Below are 21,964 nucleotides of genomic sequence, written 5' to 3'. Positions count from 1 at the left end.
GAAACTCATCAAAGGCCTTTGCTCCGGGGGTTTGCAAATGGGCATGTTCAAACCCCTAACATCAGACAGGGTAGCAAAATCGTCCCCGTGGTTTGTTCCAGACACAGCGTTACTTGCTTAGTTGTTTTGTTTTACTTACAAACATCAGTCCCAAAGTAGCTTATTTAGTATTATTAAAAATAAAATAAAAACTGTAAACCAGGACACACGCGCTCACTCCTAGAAAGCTGCTTATGGTAATGTTATGCGTTTTAGGATAACTGGGACACTGTTACTCTATGCAATGTATCTAAATGTACTGTAACCAATAGCAGCCAGTCATATTACAATCAATTTTCCAGCACATTATGGAAAAGTAAAACACATTTCACTACTATAAGCCCCATACACACGAGTTTTTAAAAGACATCAATCAGAAAGGCCTTTCTGAGCAATATAGTATCAATACTTGTCTAGTCTGTATGCTCAATATCGTTAACGATGCGTGCTTCTGAGCATCGTTAACAACCCTCCATCATTTGTGCATGCAGCTCAATCTGACAATATCATCAGCAACTGCATGCACCATGGGGCACAGAGTGACATCACTGAACGATATTGTTAAATTATATAGTTCAGTGTGTATGCACAATAAAGTATGGCTGGGCTTACCACCCATATCATTAATTATTTCGGCAATAGGTCCCGTTTCCTAGTGTGTACGGGGTCTTTAGTTGGAACACATCTGTGCATGTCCGAGTGAGATAACCCCTTGGGAAAGGATACTCTGTTTTATCAAGATGCCTGTTTTTGGGCTGGTGAGATAAGTTGGCACTCATTACTTCTTCTACTACTTCATCCATCAAATACTCATCCTGAAACAAAGAGAACACTTGCAGTACAGTCTGTTCTAGAGTCAGATACATTAAAGAGCTATCTGACTTTTCTCAATCATTTCGGACATGTTCACATACCATATCTAAGCCTTTTAGAAGGTCAGTGCCCACTGGGTTTGTATTCTCATTTTCTTGTCTAGAAAGAAACATATTATTATAATTAGTTGGCTGAGGATTGTTTCACTGATGCAGGTAATAGGGACAGATGTTCAGGAAGTAAATGGTTCATTTAAATCAACTCTGGGGCTAGACTTGGTCTACAGTATGTGCATGAGATGCAGATGTTAAGAACAGTGAAATTGACTTTAAAAAGAAAGACGTTTGAGGTTAGAGACATATTTCATATGATGGAAACTGTGGAGGATGGTGAGCCTGACAAGAAAGCCCAGACATTGGCCCGATTCAGACCTGATCGCACGACTGCAAATTTGCAAGGCGGCCGATTATCGATACAGGTTCGATACGATTCACAGTATGCATGGGCCGTGCTGTGATGAAATCCTGCTACTTTATTTGCACGCCGTTTGCAAGGTGATTGACAGAGACATAATCGCATAGCATATCTCTTTAGTGGGGCGGAATCTTAACTGAATAAGTCCATGTGATCAGGTCTGATTTGGTCCCATACTAAACTAAAGCTTGGGACGCACGGGCCCACATATTAAATGTTTTTGCTGATTCCAATGGGTTGCAACAGTAAAATCTAAATATCATCCATTGTCTACACACATTACCGCTGACAATGCGCACCCCACATCCTCTGTCGTCTGTATATGCAGGATGACAGTGGATATCTCTATCAAGAGCTATGCTGCGGAATGCTGACACCGGCACACTGTGGGGTCCTGGTGCTAACGAGGGTGCCAAGAACACACACTGTTTAGTGGGTACTCAGCTAAGTATATAGTGAAGCACAAAAATCAGCGTACACTAGACCTAATTTAGATATATACAGCATTGCACAGGGCAGGGAAGTGCTGGGAAGCAGCTGTGCAATACTGTACAACCAGGGCCAGACTGGTACTAAAAATTACATTTATTTTTTTTAATTCAATTATTTTTATTGAAATTTTTTTAGACACAGTAAACATATTCCCCCCCCCTGCGTGGACAGTAAATGTAACAGGCACAAACATCGGATCCCGCATAGTTGGTAAATCGACATCCATAGGGTATACATACAGTGAAATACAGTCAATATGTTAATAACAATGAGAGACCATACGGAGACATAAAAAAAAAAAAGTTTTGCATTACAGGGTATGTGAACTACCAACGCCCAAAGGCGCCATTTGGACTGATGGCAGTTGTGGATAACTCACACAAATATATGGTAAAATGTCTCACTAAAATGCGACATATGCTAATAACAAGGTAAAGACAATCTAAAAAAAATTCTGCAAGATCAGATGTCCGAGCCAACAGGGAGTATAAGGATTAAATAAAAATAGGAAATAAAAATAAAACTTAATTACCACTAACTAGAGTACTAAAAAAAAATTACATTTAAATTCATCACATTTCTTTCGCTGCAATTGATCTACTTATCTCCGTTTACACTTGATTGCCCTCTGACCTATGTTGTGACAACTATAATACTTGAACTTTTTGAATGTATCACTTTTGCTTGCAATGCCGTTGCCTCAGCATTAGATTGACAGGATACACATTCCTGAAACTATAATAGTTTTGCTCTTTCATTGTTTACAAAGAAGTCATACTCTGTCGTCATATTTTGAAGCATGGCCGTTGCAATTTCCTCATCTTCTATTTTTTGCACCAACAGACTCAAACTGCTAAGAGACATGTATCATCCTGTCTACAGAAATCCTTAATATTTCTGCATTCATGTTTGTGTTATACAATACAAACCAAGTTTATTCTCATCGTGAGTCCTCCATCCGGATATGTCTTCTTCAATGCAGCCCACATGTCACAGAGTACTTTATGCATTTAGGTATCCTTCCTTTATTAATGTTTTCTGGGTGCTTGTAGTCTGATGTGCCTGTTGTCCTCTACCATGTTACTCATACACAGTGGAAAGAAGGTGCCATGCATGTACAGATATACAGTCAGCAACTATCTTGGTTAGAGAAAGTTTCCCCAGAGGAGCCACTTTATTGGTGGCTGCACAGTAGCACACATCACTTCGAACAAGCAGTGGGTTTTTACACCCTGTTTGAAGTTTTCCATGGAGGTACAGAGTCTGATAGGATGAGATTCCCAGTGGTGGGCAAATGAGTGGATGTAATCATTGGCAAAGCAAAGTGGATGGATGTGAGTGTGGAAGGTTATAACATTAGAGATGAGGGATAGGATAGGATGAGGGCTTTATAGGTAAGTATGAGGAGTTTGAATAGTTTTGACCAGTTAGTAGATGAAAGACTTTGTTTTCCCCAGAGTGACTGAGAAAAGGTCTAATCCTGGAGATATTTCAGTGGAAATGACAACACTGAGAGTAGAAGCGAATGTGTGATTTGAAGAAGAGGGTGGAGCCAAGGATAACTTCAAGACAGCGGAATTGACGAATATAAGAGACATTGGGGTTACCAATAGATGGTGAACTCAAGGAAGATGAAGTGACTCGGTGGGTGGGAAGTCCTAATAGACATGTTGAGTTTTAGTGCTGGGACATCCTGTAGGGAATAGCAGAGGGACAGTTGGAGACTAGAGTGAGGACAAAATGGGAAAGATCATGGAGATCTGATTATTATCAGAATAGAGATGATATTGGAGACAAAGTGGCTAATGAACTTACCCAAAGAGAAAGTATATAGGGAATATAAAAGAAGAAAAGAACCTTGGGTAATACCAGCTGGTATTAAAAGAGTAGGATAAGTTGAGCTATGAGAAAAGATAAGAAAGTGCAGTATGACAGCAAAGTGACGTACTTGCAGTAGTTTAGGGTTGGCTACGCACTCAAGAGTGGCAAGAAGAAAAAAGCAGTAAGCAAGAAGGTTGTTACTGTCCTTAGATAGGGCACATTCTGTAGAGTGGAGAGGAGAAGATTCAGATGTTAGTGGGTCATGCAGGGAGTGGGAGGCTAGAAAGGTGGGGAGAAACCATCCAATCAATCTGTTAGATGTAAATCAGAGGAGGGTGATGGGACATTATTTAGAGAAAGTATCAGAGCCAAGGGTGAGCTTTTTTTTTTAAAAATGGGAGAGACAATGACATGCTTGAATGCAGACAGACACCAAAAACAGGTGCACAGGCCCATTATAGTTCTCAGCACCAGAACCATCAAAACTGTAACATTTTCAACTTCGGACAGTACTAACACACCAGGAAAGTTGTGTGCGGCAGTCGTACTCTGTATGCTCAGGTAACTGTACCGGTTGTGACTAATGTCCAATCAGAAAACCTGTACAGGACATACCTACATGGATCGTTGATGATTCTGTTCATTGCAGTAGGGACTTTGGGGGTTATTCTGGTTCCCTCCTTCTGGCAAATTCCTTCTTAAATGGACTAAACCATGTGCACTGCAGGGGGGGGTGCAGATGTAAAATGTGCAGAGAGAATTATATTTGGGTGAATTATTTTGTTTCTGTGCAGGGAAAATACTGGCTGCTTATTTTTACACTGCAATATAGATCTCACTTTGAAGTAAAACCCCACCCAAAATCTAACTCTCTCTGCACAAGTAACATCTACCCCACCTGCAGTGCACATGGTTTTGTCCATTTGAGAAGGAATTTGCCAGAAGGAGTGATCCAGAATAACCCCCTTTGTGTCTGAGCTAAAAACATATAACTTTTACACAACCCTTATGCTGCTGCAATTTTACAGATCTAAGCAAAATTTCTGTTTACAGCACAGTTATCCAAGGAGATATTTTCTATTCCAGAAGGAAGAAATAAAATATCATTAACCACACTGTGAACCTCTTTCTTTCAACACAAAGAATCCTGTATTTATTTGGGTACTTTCTGATAAAGCGCATTTAAACACTATCTGACATAAATAAATGACTTTATAAAAGGAAGGAGAACAAATGCACCACGCGAATGCCAACAAGATTTATTACCTGAACCCTTGTTTAAATTAATGAGCATCTTTCTGGTATTTTATTAAATGTGTTGAGCGGAGCCTAATGTGCCCTGGAATATTTCCAGTGCTTTACAGACTCCAGTATACAATTCTTTTAAGCCATGCCTATCTTCACATCTGATTTCCTCTGCATAGGAAGTGATCGGGTTTATATAAATCCATTTTAGCTGCACAATGGCTATTAACATTGAACCATTCCATAGCCATAAAATCTGCCCTCTTTTAGAAACAACATTAAACATAGAGGCTCCTTTATTCGTTAAATTTTGTACTTTGAACATTTATCGAAACCCTTAATCTGATCTATTTCTACGGCTATTTTACATTCAGCACCATATGACATCTGGACTGTATTGTAAATCTGATCTAGAACAGATAAGCAATTAGTCAGGAGTCCAAAGATCAATGCAACAAATCAAACATAGCTCCGGTAGGATAAAGGTGGCCATACATCAACAGATCGATTGTCAGATCTTGCTGGTTGGACTAAAAACTTGGTAATGGATAAGAGCAAATGACAGTTGAGCATTTGCATAAAAAGGCTGGAATGCCAAGGTTAAAGCTGTGCATACACTTTACGATATACAGTATATCAAACAATGATGTGATTCATAATGGATCTCAATGATCATCGTATACTATGTAGATAATTCCCCTGTAAGGGGGAAGGGGTGGCACTGTGACGTGAGGTGGTTCACTAGCTGCTGCAAATACAGGTTAGTCAAACCTGAAGTGTAGAAAACAAAGAAAAATAGAGGGGTAGCAGCACTCGGTTGGAACAATCAAATAAATAAAAATTAGGTAAAAAGATTGGACTGATTGTACATAAAATACATTTATTAAGTTAAAAATAAGTGACCAAAATGTAATACTGGTAAAGCAAGGCTACTTGCTTACTACTGTACCATACCCTCCAGCTGTACCGTTTTAGCCGATTGTACCGATTTTTAAAAATCCATCGCTAAAGGACTCTGGAAGATGTAGTTCACTGCTCCCCAGGGAGTGTGGGGGAGCGGCTGGAAAGGACTACATCTCCCAGGGTGCACAGTGGTGGGATGTGGACAGGCCCTCCTCCCCCTGCGTCCCACTCCCCGTGAGAGGCTGCCGCGCTGACCACGGATTTCACCTGCACACAGCGCCCTATCAGAAACTGTCACCCAGGCAATGACACCGCCGGAAAACCCCGCTGTGGGGGGCGGCGTGTGCGATCCGCTCCCCCTCCAATTGACTTCTCCCCCCTTGCAGCCAGGACCTGCTTGCCCTCTCCGGCTGGATGGGCGGATTGGAGCCCTGCCCCCCGCGAATCTCAACGTGACCTGCCTGTCCTGGGCACCGAGTCAGGGGATTCAGGTGTCCAGGTGAGGAGGACCGGGGGGGTGCGAGGACACAGAGGATGGGGCTCATGGACCACGCCCCCTTTACAAATGGCCACACCCTCTATCTATGGCCACACCCCCTGGCCTGTACCGATTTTTAAGTTGAAATTGTTGGAGGGTATGATGTACATCACTGTCATACATCGGATCATGCAGGGTGTACAGCAGTGCCTTAAGAAAACATACTAGCAGCTGATGGCATGCTCTTGGGGCCGCCAAGGACAGAATGTGTGTGCAGCCCGCTGTGGGTTGGAGGCTGGATAGCAGCGAGGTGGTGTGCAGGGGCGGATTGGGAATTAAAACCAGCCCGGGAAAAATCTTGAAGCAGCCCTAAGAGGGGGGGGGGGGAGTGTTGTTGCGCGCCGGAGGCGCGCCCGAATTTTTAGGGGGTGTGGCCTATCAATATGGGGGTGTGGCCTATTCCAACAAGGCCACGCCCAAATTTTGCCGCTGTGAGGGCATGGCTAGTGGCTCTCTTAGCTGCTGGCTATGTCCCCAGCCCCTCAGGCTGCAGAATAGGCGCATGCGTACAGCGTTTATTCTACAGCCTGTGGGGCTGGGGAGATAGAGATGGGGGGGGGGGGGGGGTGACAGGGGGTCTCCCAACACAGTAGAGTGGCAGGGTGGAAGAGGATGCAGGGAGGGAGGGGGGGATGGAGGGTGCCGTAGAATGCTGGGAGGGGAGATGCAGAGTGGCTGAGAACGAAGGGAGTGAGGACTTACACAGGGTGGCACAGGACGCAGAGTGTGAGGGGGCATGGTGGCACAGGATGCAGGGTAGGAGGGGGGATGCAGAGTGGCAGGGGATGCAGGGAGGGGAGTCACAAAGTGGTGGAGGAGACAGTGATGCCCATTATAGATATGCCATACACCGTGATGCCCATTATACATATGCCACACATCCTGATGCCATTATACATATGCCGCACACCGTGATGCCCATTATACATATGCCGCACACCCTGATGCCCATTATAGATATGCGGCACACCCTGATGCCATTATACATATGCCTCACACCGTGATGCCCATTATACATATGCCGCACACCCTGATGCCATTATACATATGCCGCACACCGTGATGCCCATTATACATATGCCACACACCGTGATGCCATTATACATATGCCTCACACCGTGATGCCCATTATACATATGCCACACACCGTGATGCCCATTATACATATGCCACACACCGTGATGCCCATTACACATATGCCTCACACCGTGATGCCCATTATACATATGCCGCACACCCTGATGCCATTATACATATGCTGCACACCGTGATGCCCATTATACTTGTGCCGCACACCGTGATGCCCATTATACATATGCCACACACCGTGATACTCCATTATACATATGCCGCACACCGTGATGCTCCATTATACATATGCCGCACACCGTGATGCCATTATACATATGCCGCACACCCTGATGCCATTATACATATGTCGCACACCGTGATGCCCATTATACATATGCCGCACACCCTGATGCCATTATACATATGCCTCACACCGTGATGCCCATTATACATATGCCGCACACCCTGATGCCATTATACATATGCCGCACACCGTGATGCCCATTATACTTGTGCCGCACACCGTGATGCCCATTATACATATGCCACACACCGTGATACTCCATTATACATATGCCGCACACCGTGATGCTCCATTATACATATGCCACACACCGTGATGCCATTATACATATGCCCCACACCTTGATGCCCATTATACATATGCCGCACACCGTGATGCCCATTATACATATGCCACACACCGTGATGCTCCATTATACATATGCCACACACCGTGATACTCCATTATACATATGCCACACACCGTGATGCTCCATTATACATATGCCGCACACCCTGATGCCATTATACATATGCCGCACACCCTGATGCCATTATACATATGCCGCACACCCTGATGCCATTATACATATGCCGCACACCCTGATGCCATTATACATATGTCGCACACCGTGATGCCCATTATACATATGCCGCACACCCTGATGCCATTATACATATGTCGCACACCGTGATGCCCATTATACATATGCCGCACACCCTGATGCCATTATACATATGCCGCACACCGTGATGCCCATTATACTTGTGCCGCACACCGTGATGCCCATTATACATATGCCACACACACGTGATGCCCATTATACATATGCCTCACACCGTGATGTCCATTATACATATGCCACACACCGTGATACTCCATTATACATATGCCACACGCCGTGATGCCCATTATACATATGCCGCACACTGTGATGCCCATTATACATATGCCACACCGTGATGCTCCATTATACATATGCCACACGCCGTGATGCCCATTATACATATGCCGCACACCCTGATGCCCATTATACATATGCCCACACCGTGATGTCCATTATACATATGCCCCACACCGTGATGTCCATTATACATATGCCGCACACCCAGATGCCATTATACATATGTCGCACACCGTGATGCCCATTATACATATGCCGCACACCCTGATGCCATTATACATATGTCGCACACCGTGATGCCCATTATACATATGCCGCACACCCTGATGCCCATTATACATATGCCCACACCGTGATGTCCATTATACATATGCCACACAGTATGAACCTCTCTCTCACACTTTAGTTACCTTAAAATCAAGCTGGCTGGCACTTCATCTACTTCTTCCTTTCATTAGATGTGTGCTCCCGTGTAGCTCCGCCCCCTTCCACTCGTGTAGCCCCGCCCCTCAACTCCGTGTTGCTCCGCCCCCTTTCCAGTCCCTGCTGTCATGACTGATGACACATGAAAGTGTGTTGGAAGCCAGGGAGAGAGCTCTGTGCTGCCGGCGCTGCTGCCTCTAATGTAGTGTGACAGTGTACTGGCAGCCGGCAGCTACAGAGTCTGAGGACAGAAGCGGCCGGGGATATACAGCAGGGAGAGAGCCTCCCTGCGCAGCCATCCTCACAGTGAGTGCTTGCCACACACAGAACCGCGGGAGCAGCTGCGTGCGGTCGCACATGCGCACCAGCACTCCCGCGGCCATTTTTATTTCTGTAATAGCCGAGGCTGCCCGCAGCCATATTTGTTTGGGGCACAGTGCTGCGGCCACGGCCGCCCGTTAACCGCAGAGATGGCGGTCTGCGGCCCCGCCAATGGGGTGAGCGGCCTTTTAGTGACTATTAGGGGCCGGCCCACCGGGAAATGGCCCGGTTTCCCGGTGGTCCAATCCGCCCCTGGTGGTGTGGGTGTGTTGGGCATTAGGGAACGCCTGGACACACCCAGCTCTCCCCCCCCCCCCCTGCACATGCCCTATGGTTGTCACAATTATATCAATAAACTGCCTCGAAAAACCTAGCAACCACAGGACATGCCCACAGCACTATACAGAGCCTCCTGCCAATCCTCATCTGGGATCGACCCAAATCAGTGTCCCACAGTAATTTTAGAGAGGGCAAAGTAGTTTTAATAAACCAGAATAAAAGATATATATGAAATGTCGTAACCCGGATGTACGCACCATCATCTTAACATAACAATCTTGAATAATTGGAGTGGCCTCTATAAATTGAGCAGCTACAGTAGAGTGTTGCAAAGCTGTAAGTATCTATAAAAGTGTGCTGTGGGAAGGGGAAACTCTATTTGCAGTTGTTGGAATGATCTAAGTATATTAGAGTCCTACATCTGACCCAGAGATTTCACAACCCAGTTGCCCCAAGGTTCCCGAATCTGCAAATCCACCAGCTTGGAAAGACCTCGGGAATGATTATATAAGGAAGTTTTTAGGCCTATACTGTTCCCACCTGACTCCAGACTAACGTAGCTTGTCTGACAAGTGGACAACGGCATCTCTAGGGGGGTTTGGAGGGTGTAGCCAGCACCCAGGTGTCACCCTTCAGTGGAGTGACACCAAAAAAGGCCGCATTTACACCCGCACCCCTGTGTCTACTGTCCATATGTCCCAGTCGGTATTAAGAGCCCGCACCCGGGAACGGATGCGGTAAAAACACCGTTAGCAGGGTTTTTACAGCATTTTCGTATTCTCTAAATCCCCTTCGTCAGGGCAGTGCTGCCCGCTGCGGAGGGTATCAGCAGCAAAAGCTGTAGAAGCATATGGGCTTCTATTCACAGTGCAGTGTGAGGGATCTGTTATGGATCCCTCCCATCATGCCCCACGTCCGGGCTGGCATAACAACAAGCTGCACATCACCACAGAGAGGCAAGAGTGTGCTGCAGTGACTGCGCCCAGTCACACCAGCACCCAGATCCCAGCAGCTACATCCGATGCTAAGGAACTGCTGCGTGTGCATGTAGAGCTGCAATGTGTGTCGGCCAGGCGAGCAATCTCCAGTTCAGTGTAACTATCCCCTAGGCCCAGCCTACATCCCCCCTTCCACCCTATATATATATGTATATTTTATATACATATATATCTATATATATTTATCACTCTCTGTGGGCTAATGCACTGATACACCTCCCACCAATTAAGATAGCGGGTAAATCGGGAAACAAGTGAAAGGTTACAGATAGAGGGTGCAGCTGTCCACCCAATTACCAAATTAGCTGTCATCACTGCCAACACACTAGGAGATCCACCTAAATTCAGGCGGATCTCTGTTTGACCTTAACGCTGCATATACCGCGTTTCCGCCTAAAGGATCATGAGATGCTCTAAGAACATTTAAACTACATGTGAAGTCTTTGTTGCCAAACATTTACACACATTCAGCTGCATGTGGAAATACCACTAAATTCAGAATCATCTATAGTTGCTTACAGTTATGCACAGTATGCTCTGCCCCAAAACATGCTTGCTAAAAATTGCAGCATTTATCCACAAAACAGGTTTTCTTGTATCAGCCCCAGAATACTGTGGTTTTAATTGCTAAGTAAATCTTAAGCAGTGGTGGATTTTAACCTAGGTAAAATTCATTACCCAGCTCAGTGTCCATGACTGTATTGGCTTCACTGTGACTGGCAGTGACTTCCTATTGGCAGTCAAACCTGTCAGTTACAGACACTACGGGTAGTCCCATTGGGAGGTGATTCCTTCTTCTGGGACAGCCAGACGGTACTGAGATAAGCATAGAGCTGGCTTCCAATAGGAAGCCAATCCCTGCATTTCGCACAGCCCAATCTAGCTTCTATGGGCTGCAGTCGATACAGTCCATAGAAGCCAGGGGTTTATGCAGTTGCACCGGGATGTCTGTGCACATTGTTTGATCTTCATGCTCAGGAGGAAAAGAGAACAAGGTACAATGACAGTGTAAAAAAGTTTTGTTTATTATGACAGAATAATAGAAGAAGAATAATCACATGCTGTCATTGTTCTGTCCGGTGGAGTAGATTACACATGGCACTGCAAGGACAAATCCTGTAATAAGCTAGCCTCTATTTACTACGTATTCATTGCACTCCTCAGTCCAGTCCGGGTATGATGGGAGCACGGCCTAACTGTGGAGGAGCGGCCATGCCCCAAAAGCAAAAAAAAAAATATGATAAAACTATAAAAAAAAATATGATAAATCTATGCGCGGTGCTGGAGAAGGGGGCACTATGCACCCCTCGGGCAGGAGCAGATTTTGGGTGGGGAGTGATCCATGCAATGAAAAACATGTTGACCTTTTGATTGTAGACCTAGACACTGTAGCGCCAGAAGACCATTACCGGCCTGTGCTGTATTAATGAAGATATTACGCATTCAGCCTGCTGTATTACAAGTAAACCAACCTGAGCTCAGAAGAACACATCAAAGAGATAGGTGCTGCGGCCTGTGACATTACCCCTGTAGAAGACGCACAGTAAAAAGGACAAACCATGTGTTAAATAACGATGTTCACTACTATAAATCTGGTTTCAATCTACCTGTCTGGTGCACTTTTATAGGTCACTTATTCTCATGCCGTTTCATGTTGACATTCTCAGACAAATAGCTAGGGGCAGACTCACCCAAGGATCAAATCTTACTTAGCTCATGTGTGAAAAATACTATGAGAAAAGAGTTAACATTTTTGCTGTGTCGTGACTCGGCATCATAAACAGCATTACACTGGGGCCCTTATTCAGATCTGATCGCAGTACAACTTTTTTTTCTCAAAATGGGCAAAACCATGTGCACTGCAGGTGGGGCAGATGTAACATGTGCAGAGAGAGTTAGATTTGTGTGAGTTATTTTGTTTCTGTGCAGGGTAAATACTGGCTACATTATTTTTACACTGCAATTTAGATTTTAGTTTCAACACACCCCACCCAAATGTAACTCTCCCTGCACATGTTACATCTGCCCCACCTGCAGTGCACATGGCTTTGCCCACTTTGAGTAGAAATTTGTACTGCGATCAGATCTGAATAAGAGCCTGTGCCACAAAGAAGCAATGGACCTCCTCGCTCCCTACATGTGCTGCTTACATGTCATGTGACTTTGGTCTTTAGGAAGGGATGTTGCCCATAGCAACCAATCAGATTCTACTTATTATTTATTTAGCACCCTCTAGAAATTAATAGAATCTGACAGGTTGCTATTGGCAACATTCCATCTTCAATAGAAGTCCAATCTTGGTAACTGTACCCCTAAAGGTGCCCATACACTAGTGAGATTTTGGCCAATTTCACCCAATTGCGACAAATCGAGCTGAGAAATCGAGTGAAATCTCATGAGTTGGTCATCCTATCCGATCTGATGCGCAGTCATGTGTGCATCAGATCAGGAGATTGAATGTGCTGCACATAGGACCTTATTCTGATTGACTCGAAAGGCTGCGAATTTCGTCCATCAGACACCGTCCACCACCCGCAGTACCGGCCGCCCACCCCAAACCCCCCCCCCCCCCCCCGCACGGTTGTGAATGGATGATTTGCAGAAGGGAGGGGGCATAGGCTGCCCGGTGCTCCCCATATATTTTCTACTAAGGTGAATTTTGGAAAGTTACTTAAGCAAATGGAATAACATTGGAATGAAATGCAACAAATATATAATTCTGCTTTATTAGTAAATTAGGGATTACTACACACCTTTTCCCACACTGTAACATTTACAGGGCCAGATGCACTAAACTTCAAAAGTGATAAAATGGAGAGTGATAAACCGCCAGCCAATAAGCTCCTACCTGCCATGTCATAGACTGTGTTTGAAACATGTCAGACAGATGCTGATTGGTTGGTTGTTTATCACTCTCCATTTTATCACTTTTGATGCTTAGTGTATCTGGCCCACAGTATGTTTATGTAGATTTTTGTCCAAATCCAAATAGCATGGACAAATATGGTGTTACTCGTCTTACACTATTCTGTCAATGTTCACACTCCTGGTCTGAGAGAGATGGGATATGTGTCTTTTACTTGACCATTGACAAGATGAAGTATTGGACCTTTACAAATGGAAATATTGTTACAGTCAAGGCATGCGATAGCAGTTTTCTGTCACTGCAGTAATGGAATATATTCAGTTTCCAGAAATATGTTGCCTTTTGCTATATTTACAGATGTACAGATTTATGGCAGCATTGTCAGCTCTCCATAATCTGGACTCTCTATTCCCTGGCTCCTAGCCATATTTGGCAATATAGTAACATGTCCATATTCACTGCTGAGACCTATAACAGAACCCTGCATAGAGGCCTAGGATACTTTGTAAAGACGTACCGTTTCCAAAGTACTCATGTTGGGCTTCCAGATTCTTCAGCTCTTTCTTCAAATGTTCTTTGGCTGCTTCTAGAGTTCTTTAAAAACATCAATTCTGTATTTAGTCTGTGTATGTTTTATTCATTTCCCTACTGTGTCCGGGATATTTTATGAGGGCTTTCATTTAAGGAAATCAGCAGAGTCTAGTATCACCTGAGAGTGTCACCATAGTTCTTCTGTCTCTGGGCATGAGCCATACCTCTCCTGATCAGCACCTTGTCAGCCATGTCTTGCATCGGAGGGGCACCCGCACCAGACACTGGTAGGCAGAAGAGAAATGTACATACTGTGTGTATATATATATATATATATATATATATATATCTGCATATAAATATATATATATATGCGCAAAAGCCTGAGGCCACAGAACCAGCGGCGGGTACAGCTGTGTGCCTGCCGTCCCCAGTCCGTGCGCACACACTGAGTAGACCAATCATATGTTATCATTTGTTTGTCCCCTAAAATTCCTGTAGTATAGTGGTTATTTGTTTGTTACTGTTATCTGCTAATTTTGTGAAGTTATGATTCTAAACTTACTATAAATCTAGTATTATGAGATAAGGATGTTTGTAGTAAAAAAGTCGGGATCCCAACAGGCATTTACCCGACGTCGGGATCCCGACTGTCAAAACACACTACCTTCTCCTGGCTTGGTATATGGTGGATAATTCAGGTCTTTCTCATACCGCTTTCACACCAGCCGAAATTCCAGGGAAAATTTGCCAGGATTTTAACCTTGCTATGGAGCAGGGTTGTTCCCGGTTTCAAATCGGGGTCCTGGTCTTTGTGAAAGGGGTAGGGGTACTCAACCGGGTTGGCGGTCCTCGGTGTGTGCAGTCAGGCCGAAGATCCACACAGATGGAGGGTGCAGATGACAGGACAGGTGGTGGATGAAAATGACGTAGCTCTCCGGCACCCTCACTGCAGCCGGAGAGCTGCGTCATCTGCACCCGCCGTCTGACCTGTCACCTGCGCCCGCCGCCTGTGTGAATCCCCGACCTGCACCAAGGACTGGCAACCCAGGGTGAGTACTGTCCACTGCCTCTGCCACCATCCCACCTCCTACCCGCCTCCTGCCTGCTTCCACCCCGCCTCCTCCCCACACCAGAAAATGCACTTTTCTGGTGTGAAAGGGGCCAACACGGGAATGCCCCGGCATGATCCTTGGGCTGAATTCCTGGTTAGGTCCCTGCATTTTCTGGTGTGAAAGGTGTATCAGTCTCCCATTTCCCACATTAACTTCCTCCTTTCTACTTTATCCCACTATTCCTCCTCTATCCCTTCCAGGCTCTCACCATTCCTTGTCACTCCCTCTCCCACCTTCCACTAGGGAGTCGCATGCCTCGGGGGCTGGGTGTGAAACAGAGGAGGAGGGTGCATGCAGAGGAGGGTGGCTGAGCAGAGCCAAATTGCAGCCATGCCCGGGTGATGGAAATCCTAGTTCCATCTCTGCACATGGGAGCAGCACCGACATAATAGACACAGACAGAATCCCAGAATACATTTTTGCATTATGTGTTGGTGATAATAATATAATTACTTTTGTTCTGCACATACTGTAGAACAATGAACTTTTGGAAATCACAGCCAGGAGGCAGGGATGTCCTCAGCAGTTTCATAAGACATCTACAGATATTTCATCAGTAATTGTAGCAATTACACTTATGTACTCAAGTCCTTGGTAGGAAGTGCTATGTGTTATTCGGATTGTACACATCAATATCATTTGCTTTATTATTTATATATATATATATATATATATATATATATATATATATATATATATAAATATATTTATATATCAACAGCGATGTCAGGCGGCACTCTAATAAAACACGTTCAGACGGTCCAAGTAATGGCCATTACTTGGACCGTCTGAACGTGTTTTATTAGAGTGCCGCCTGACATCGCTGTTTATATTGGACTCCCCGCATTGGGGCTTCAGAGGAAGGCACCTACTATCTATTTTCGGTGAGGAGTGCTGTTCCAGCTGGAGTATATTTATATATATATATATATATATATATATATACATACATACATATATTATATTATATATATATATATATATATATATATATATATATATATATATAAAATCTTCCCAATAGTGTTTCAGCGCCTATAACTTATTTCCTAGTCCATATGTCCATCCAACTTGAAATGAATCAAAGGTTTTTCCAAGGAAAACGTTTATTTGGATCTTCAATGAGTAGCCAATGATGTTACAGCAATACAATAAAGACCCGACACTTTTTAAAAAGACCAAATATAAAGATGGCAATCAAGTCGTCCTGACTGGACCACAGCAAATGATTTCTGCCATCCTTTCATGTAGGAGATAGAGGTCCCATAGGGAGATTGTAAATTGCTGTGGTCCAGTCAGGCCGAATTGATTGCCATCTTTATATTTGGTCTTTGTATGGGACCAGAATGAGAGGGGTAGGAGATGCACTTTAAATATCCATGGTTTTAATATTATTCACTGGCACTTTATATATAAATTACCTTGATTGATAATCAATTGAGAGGAATAGAGAGAAAAACATTATTTTCCTATCTCTTCCTAAGAAAAGGATTTTCTACTAATAATTTTTACCTGGAGATTATGAGACCAGGAATATATTAGGAGATATTGTTTGTTCCTCTGATGAAGTCGCTCTAGACGAAACGCGTCGGGTCTTTATTGTATTGCTGTAACATCATTGGCTACTCATTGAAGATCCAAATAAACTTTTACCTTGGAAGCCGCAGGAAGAGAAGAATGGTTACAAGCGAGAGGAGATTAAGGTATAGATGCTGAGTAGCAGACAGCTGTATTTGAGATGTGAGAAAAGTGGGCTGTGAGAATCAGAGGAAAGAGGGCCCTGCTCCAAGGAGCTTACAAAGTAGTTACACAACAATGACAATATTAATTAATTAGGATTACTACTGACTGAAATCTATTAGATATTATTGCTATAACAAAGCAATGCATCTCAATATATTGGCACTTAGGGATATATTTACTAAAGGTGATTTTGGACAATATTGATCAATTTAGGTTGATACAATTAGATCTTCATCAATTTCCTAACAGATTCATTTTTATATTCAATTTGAACTCTGACACATCCTGATCCATCCATGTATGTCCAATGTTTTCAGTATATGATTAATTGCTGACACTGCAATACTACTGCCTGTGCATTGGCCGCTTCCCAACAGCAGAAACAAGGGTACAAAAATAGGCCCATGACGTCCCTATGCATTCTGCACTGCATTTTTGTAGTGTTGTAAACTGAACCTCAGATATCAAATAGCCACCACAAGCTTACTTTTATGACTGGCAGTCACATAACTTGCTGGAAATTACAAGTGACAAGACAGACAGACAGATGTACAGTATGACATTATAACTGTGTGAGATTACCAAAGAGGGGTAATAATGATGCCTTTATCACCAGTGAAATATGGTATTTAAATTTCTTAAATGGACTATCAGATGTAGGAGATAGTTTGCTTTCAACTATTCAGAAGTTCTAGGTCTCAGATTTAGCAGTGTATACTAGCAATCTCCTCTCCTCTCCTCAGTGTATACTAGCAATCTCCTCTCCTCGCTATCAGCTCACAGACCTAATGCATTAATTGCAATCAACTATGTTATGGTGTGTACAGACGGTGACATATGGCTTCCGATGTTGCTGATACAGTGAACATCGGAAGCCATATCGCATGCAAACCAAATGCTTTTTTAGGGCTTGCGAGACCGATGCGCTGCACGCTCCCGTGTGAGCACAAATCGGCAGCCAGATAGAGAGGGCAGCCAAGACTATGGAATCGGTACATCTGTCAGAACAGACTTAGGTCTACAGTCATTAGGTCGACCCCGGAAGGTCGACTGTCCCCAAGATCGACAGGGTTAAAGGTCGACATGACTTAAGGTCGACATGGGCCAAAGTTGACATGGTTTTAGGTCGACAGTCATTAGGTCGACGTGAGTTTTTCAATGTTTTTTGACCCGAATGTCGACCCAGTCGACATGGACACAGTTGGAGTTGAACCGCCGCCCCTCGCATCGCTCGCTTCGCTCGCAATGCTTCGGGCACAGTGCCTCGCTGCACTCGGCACACTATTTTATTCTCCCACCACGCCCTAGTGGATGGTAGGGCATGAAATACCGCCTGTCGGCACATGTCGGCTCAAAAAACAGTGAAAAACTCTATGACTGTCGACCTAAAACCATGTCAACCTTGGCCCATGTCGACCGTAAGTCATGTCGACCTTGAGCCATGTCGACATTTAACCCTGTCGACCTTGGGGACAGTCGACCTTCCGGGGTCGACCTAATGACTAAAGTCTGGTCTGACATATGACCGTTTCCCAAGAGTATTGCAGATCTGCATTATATAGTCTAAATTGTGCCCCTCCATGCATGCCGTGCGATGCGAGTACCAATGCAATCTGAATGCATCGGGACTCGCATAGCACGGCATATCGCCCCCGTGTGTACACACCATTAGTCTGTGAATATATGGTATGATGTAATGTTTGGTACAGTTCAATAAGTGTGCATTCGTGTCCTTAATACCATAACCACCAAACAGACTAGCAATCTGGTGCCGTACTCTGCAGAATGTCTACTGGTCTTGGTATGGACAACAATCTATTTATATTGTTAATTTCAAGCACACTTGATCATATGACCAAATAGAACATTTCTAGGGTGACATTTAATAGAATGAGATATCCTGAAATTTACCATTTTCAGTAAAAAAAAAAACGGGCAAATTCACATGTTTTTTTCCGAAATCACCAACTTAATAGGATGCAAATTGCGGTAAAAATCGCACTTTTTGCTGCAAAAATCACACATTCCGAACTGTCGATTTTTCAACAAACGTCAATTCGCATCCAGATGTTTTCCCATTAAAAAGTATACAATTATTACCCAAAATCCTAACACCAACAGTCCATGTTCTGATTTGAACAGAACCATGCATAGACCAGTGCGTTCTGTGCATGGTTCTGTCCAAAAATATGTGTAAAAGTAAAACAAAACAAAAATACGGCATGAGGTCCCCCCTCCTGAGCATAACCAGCCCCCAAAATACGGGGGACGATAGAAGCAGGGGTCACCCATATTTCAAGAACCAGCACCTGGCCCAACCAGCCAGCAGGGTAATGCCACAGCCGGGGTAGGGGGGGGGGACTTTTTATACAAGTCCCCCCGGCCAAAGCATTTACCCCCTGCCTGTGCAGGGATCCTGGGGAAGTGGGGTCCCCCCTCCAGAACTTACCTGTCCAGGCTGAAGCCTGGGGCTGTCCCGGATGCCCCTCCTAGGGCGTTGGGCATCAGGCTGATAAAATAGATCAAACTATTGTGTTTTGTTGTAGAACTACAAGTCCCACGAAGGGCGGGGAAGCGGTTAGTATTGCCAGAAGGTCGTCCTCCTCATATTTGTTAGTGTAAGCTGTTTTGGACTTTACAGCTCTGCAGTGCAACAATATATTTTCTTGGATTCTTTTTTTTAACTCTTGCCAAAAATTTTTGACTATTAACACATACCCTCCACTTTGGTCGGTACAGTACTGGCTTTTATGGTCTGTACCGGCCAAAAGGTGCCTTGTACTCAACTGTCCATTGAAAGTATAGGAAAGGGGGTGTGACCACACCCCATTTACCCGTGGCTACACCCTCTTTCCACATTTGTACCGGTTTCTGCCCTTCATATTTTGGAGGATATGATAACATTGCATTCTTTTATGGCCTTTTCTCTCATTCTCGCTGCAAAACAAGGGGGTCCGCACACATCTGCAGTAATTGCCATATCAAATCTGCAATGCATTTTACATGTGAGATATTTAAAAGGATTTAGGTTGAGGTCCAGACAAAAATAATATTTCCAACACGATAAAGTGTTAATTTATTGTCCTTGCTAACCTTTAGAGTAACTTTCCATCATTGACTGAACAGCACCCGGTGAAAAATGTTTTACAGCCTCTCTGTGCAGCTCTCTTCCAGTCCTGTGCTGCTTGCCAGCCAGAGATGTTTTCCTGGAGGTGTCATCTGCTTGTGGACAGCCGGTCATAGGAAATGTAACCTGTTGTGCACAAAACCAGGAAATGTGAGTGACAGAATGCCCTTAGTCTGGGTATTCCAGGCTTTAGAATTTCCCGGGCTCAGTGTGCTGTGACTAAAACAATTGTAGTGTTCTGAGGCTCTAATTACATAGCATTCCTGCCCTTAATCAGGTCCAGGTCTCTGCTGCTTTCTTCCGGCACTTATATCACTTGCTAGCAATGTAAGGAATCTCTGCGATGGTTGCACTTGTAGACTTGGTGGCGCGCAGGAAAACTGCAAGTCACAAGCACTATTTATTTGGCATTATGATGTTTATGTTGAATCTTCTGCTCTAGCACTTCCCATTAACCATGTTCTTCTTCCCCAATCTCTGAGTCACTGTATCCCACACAGATTCGCTTTTAGTTGGGGAGATATAAAAATGTCACAGCTGCATTGCCAAGATCACATTGTCAGCCATAAAAGTGGTTGGATATCATATCTGCTTGTGTTTTATGTTGGAGGAAGTTATCATATTTAAACAAAATAAATTGGATAGTAAAACAATGGATATTTATATGAATGTGCTGCCTGCACTGTTGTCATATCACTACCAGCCCCCTTACTTGGGTAACTGCATCTTCTCAATCTGAGTGATCTCTTCCAGTGCACAGATCCTTAATAAATACTTTATTTAGGGGAATTTTTCTTTAAGTGTCTGGAGCCAGTAAATGGGGAAAGGCAAAGGGAACGCTTTTATACATAATAATGATATCAAAGAATTTGTAAGGAAACTTATTCCACCCCCCACAAACACTGAACAATGCATCCTATTTATGTAAATTCTAAAGGTCCATACACAATGGGCGATTATGCCCAGCGTGTATGGACAGCGATGATCAGTATCATCGCTGGGGGGAAAGCTGCTAAGTGCATACACACTGAGGGGCAGATTTATTAAGCTTGGAGAAGAGATAAACTGGAGATAAAGCGGAGAAAAGGTAAAAGGAGATAAAGCACCAGCCAATCAGCTGTGTTTGAAAAAGACAGTTGGGAGATGATTGGCTGGTGCTTTATCTCCTTTTACCTTTTCTCCGCTTTATCTCCAGTTTATCTCTTCTCCAAGCTTAATAAATCTGCCCCTGAGTCACTTTCCCCTGCCTGGTGCTGTCAGCGGGGGGAGGACGGTGTTGCATAGCGCAGCACTATGCAAAGCCATCCTCAAAGCCGTTCATCTGCTGGTATAACCAGCAGATGAATGGCTTTCCCGGCGATGATGCAGGAGCGCGCTCATCGCTGGGGCATACACACTGAGCGGCTTTGATGTGAAAGCAGCTCAAACCTGCTGTTTTGAGCGGCTTTTAGCTCAAAGTCGCCCAGTGTGTATGGGCCAAGTGTGATGCTGCAAACCAAAAATGCTGTAAAACCCTGTTATCTGGGTTTTTACCATATTTTTGTATACAGTAATGCCCCTCCATCGGCGATATCCTATATAAGCCTATGAGCTTCTCTCTGCAGCACTGCCAGGGGGATCCGTCACGGATTCCTCCCAGCATGCCCTAAAGCCATTACTTATAGCATATGTTAGTGCATATATGCGATAAGTATGAAGGCAGTAGCCGGCGATGAGGGGCAGCAAGGTGTGGTGGATGTTAGAACACCCCTCCCTAAATGATGAGTTTCATCTTATTTCAAGTGTCATTTTATAATACAAGTCTGATTACCTCTGAGTTGCCATATGAAATAAGTCCTAGCTTTTTGTTGAGAGCTTGCAGTTGTAATTCGTATGTGCCCCACCTGTGTTCCGCTTCATTCATCTAAAACAAAACAAGACTAAAGTGAACACAGAAATTTGATTGGGAAGAAATATAGAGCTCCATGTACTGTAACCC

General features: G+C 44.1%; 1 protein-coding gene across 1 annotated transcript in view; it reads right to left on the bottom strand.

Annotated features, from left to right (window-relative positions):
- Positions 1-21,964, bottom strand: part of LOC146026120 (uncharacterized) — a 72,900-nt gene that overhangs the window by 36,785 nt on the left and 14,151 nt on the right. Inside the window, exons 3-9 of the mRNA XM_083156516.1 lie at positions 21,797-21,889; positions 19,953-20,112; positions 14,180-14,285; positions 13,988-14,064; positions 12,077-12,131; positions 954-1,011; positions 766-854 (exon numbers count right to left, since the gene is read on the bottom strand). Coding sequence (XP_083012642.1) covers positions 766-854; positions 954-1,011; positions 12,077-12,131; positions 13,988-14,064; positions 14,180-14,285; positions 19,953-20,112; positions 21,797-21,889 — 638 coding nt within the window. The remainder of the gene's footprint in view (positions 1-765; positions 855-953; positions 1,012-12,076; positions 12,132-13,987; positions 14,065-14,179; positions 14,286-19,952; positions 20,113-21,796; positions 21,890-21,964) is intronic.

The sequence above is a fragment of the Crinia signifera genome, chromosome 1 (assembly GCF_055691185.1).
Source record: "Crinia signifera chromosome 1, ASM5569118v1, whole genome shotgun sequence".
In the NCBI taxonomy this organism is placed as follows: Eukaryota; Metazoa; Chordata; class Amphibia; order Anura; family Myobatrachidae; genus Crinia; species Crinia signifera.
The sequence above is the reverse complement of the archived record's forward strand: the minus strand, read 5'-3'. Positions and strand labels throughout refer to the sequence as shown.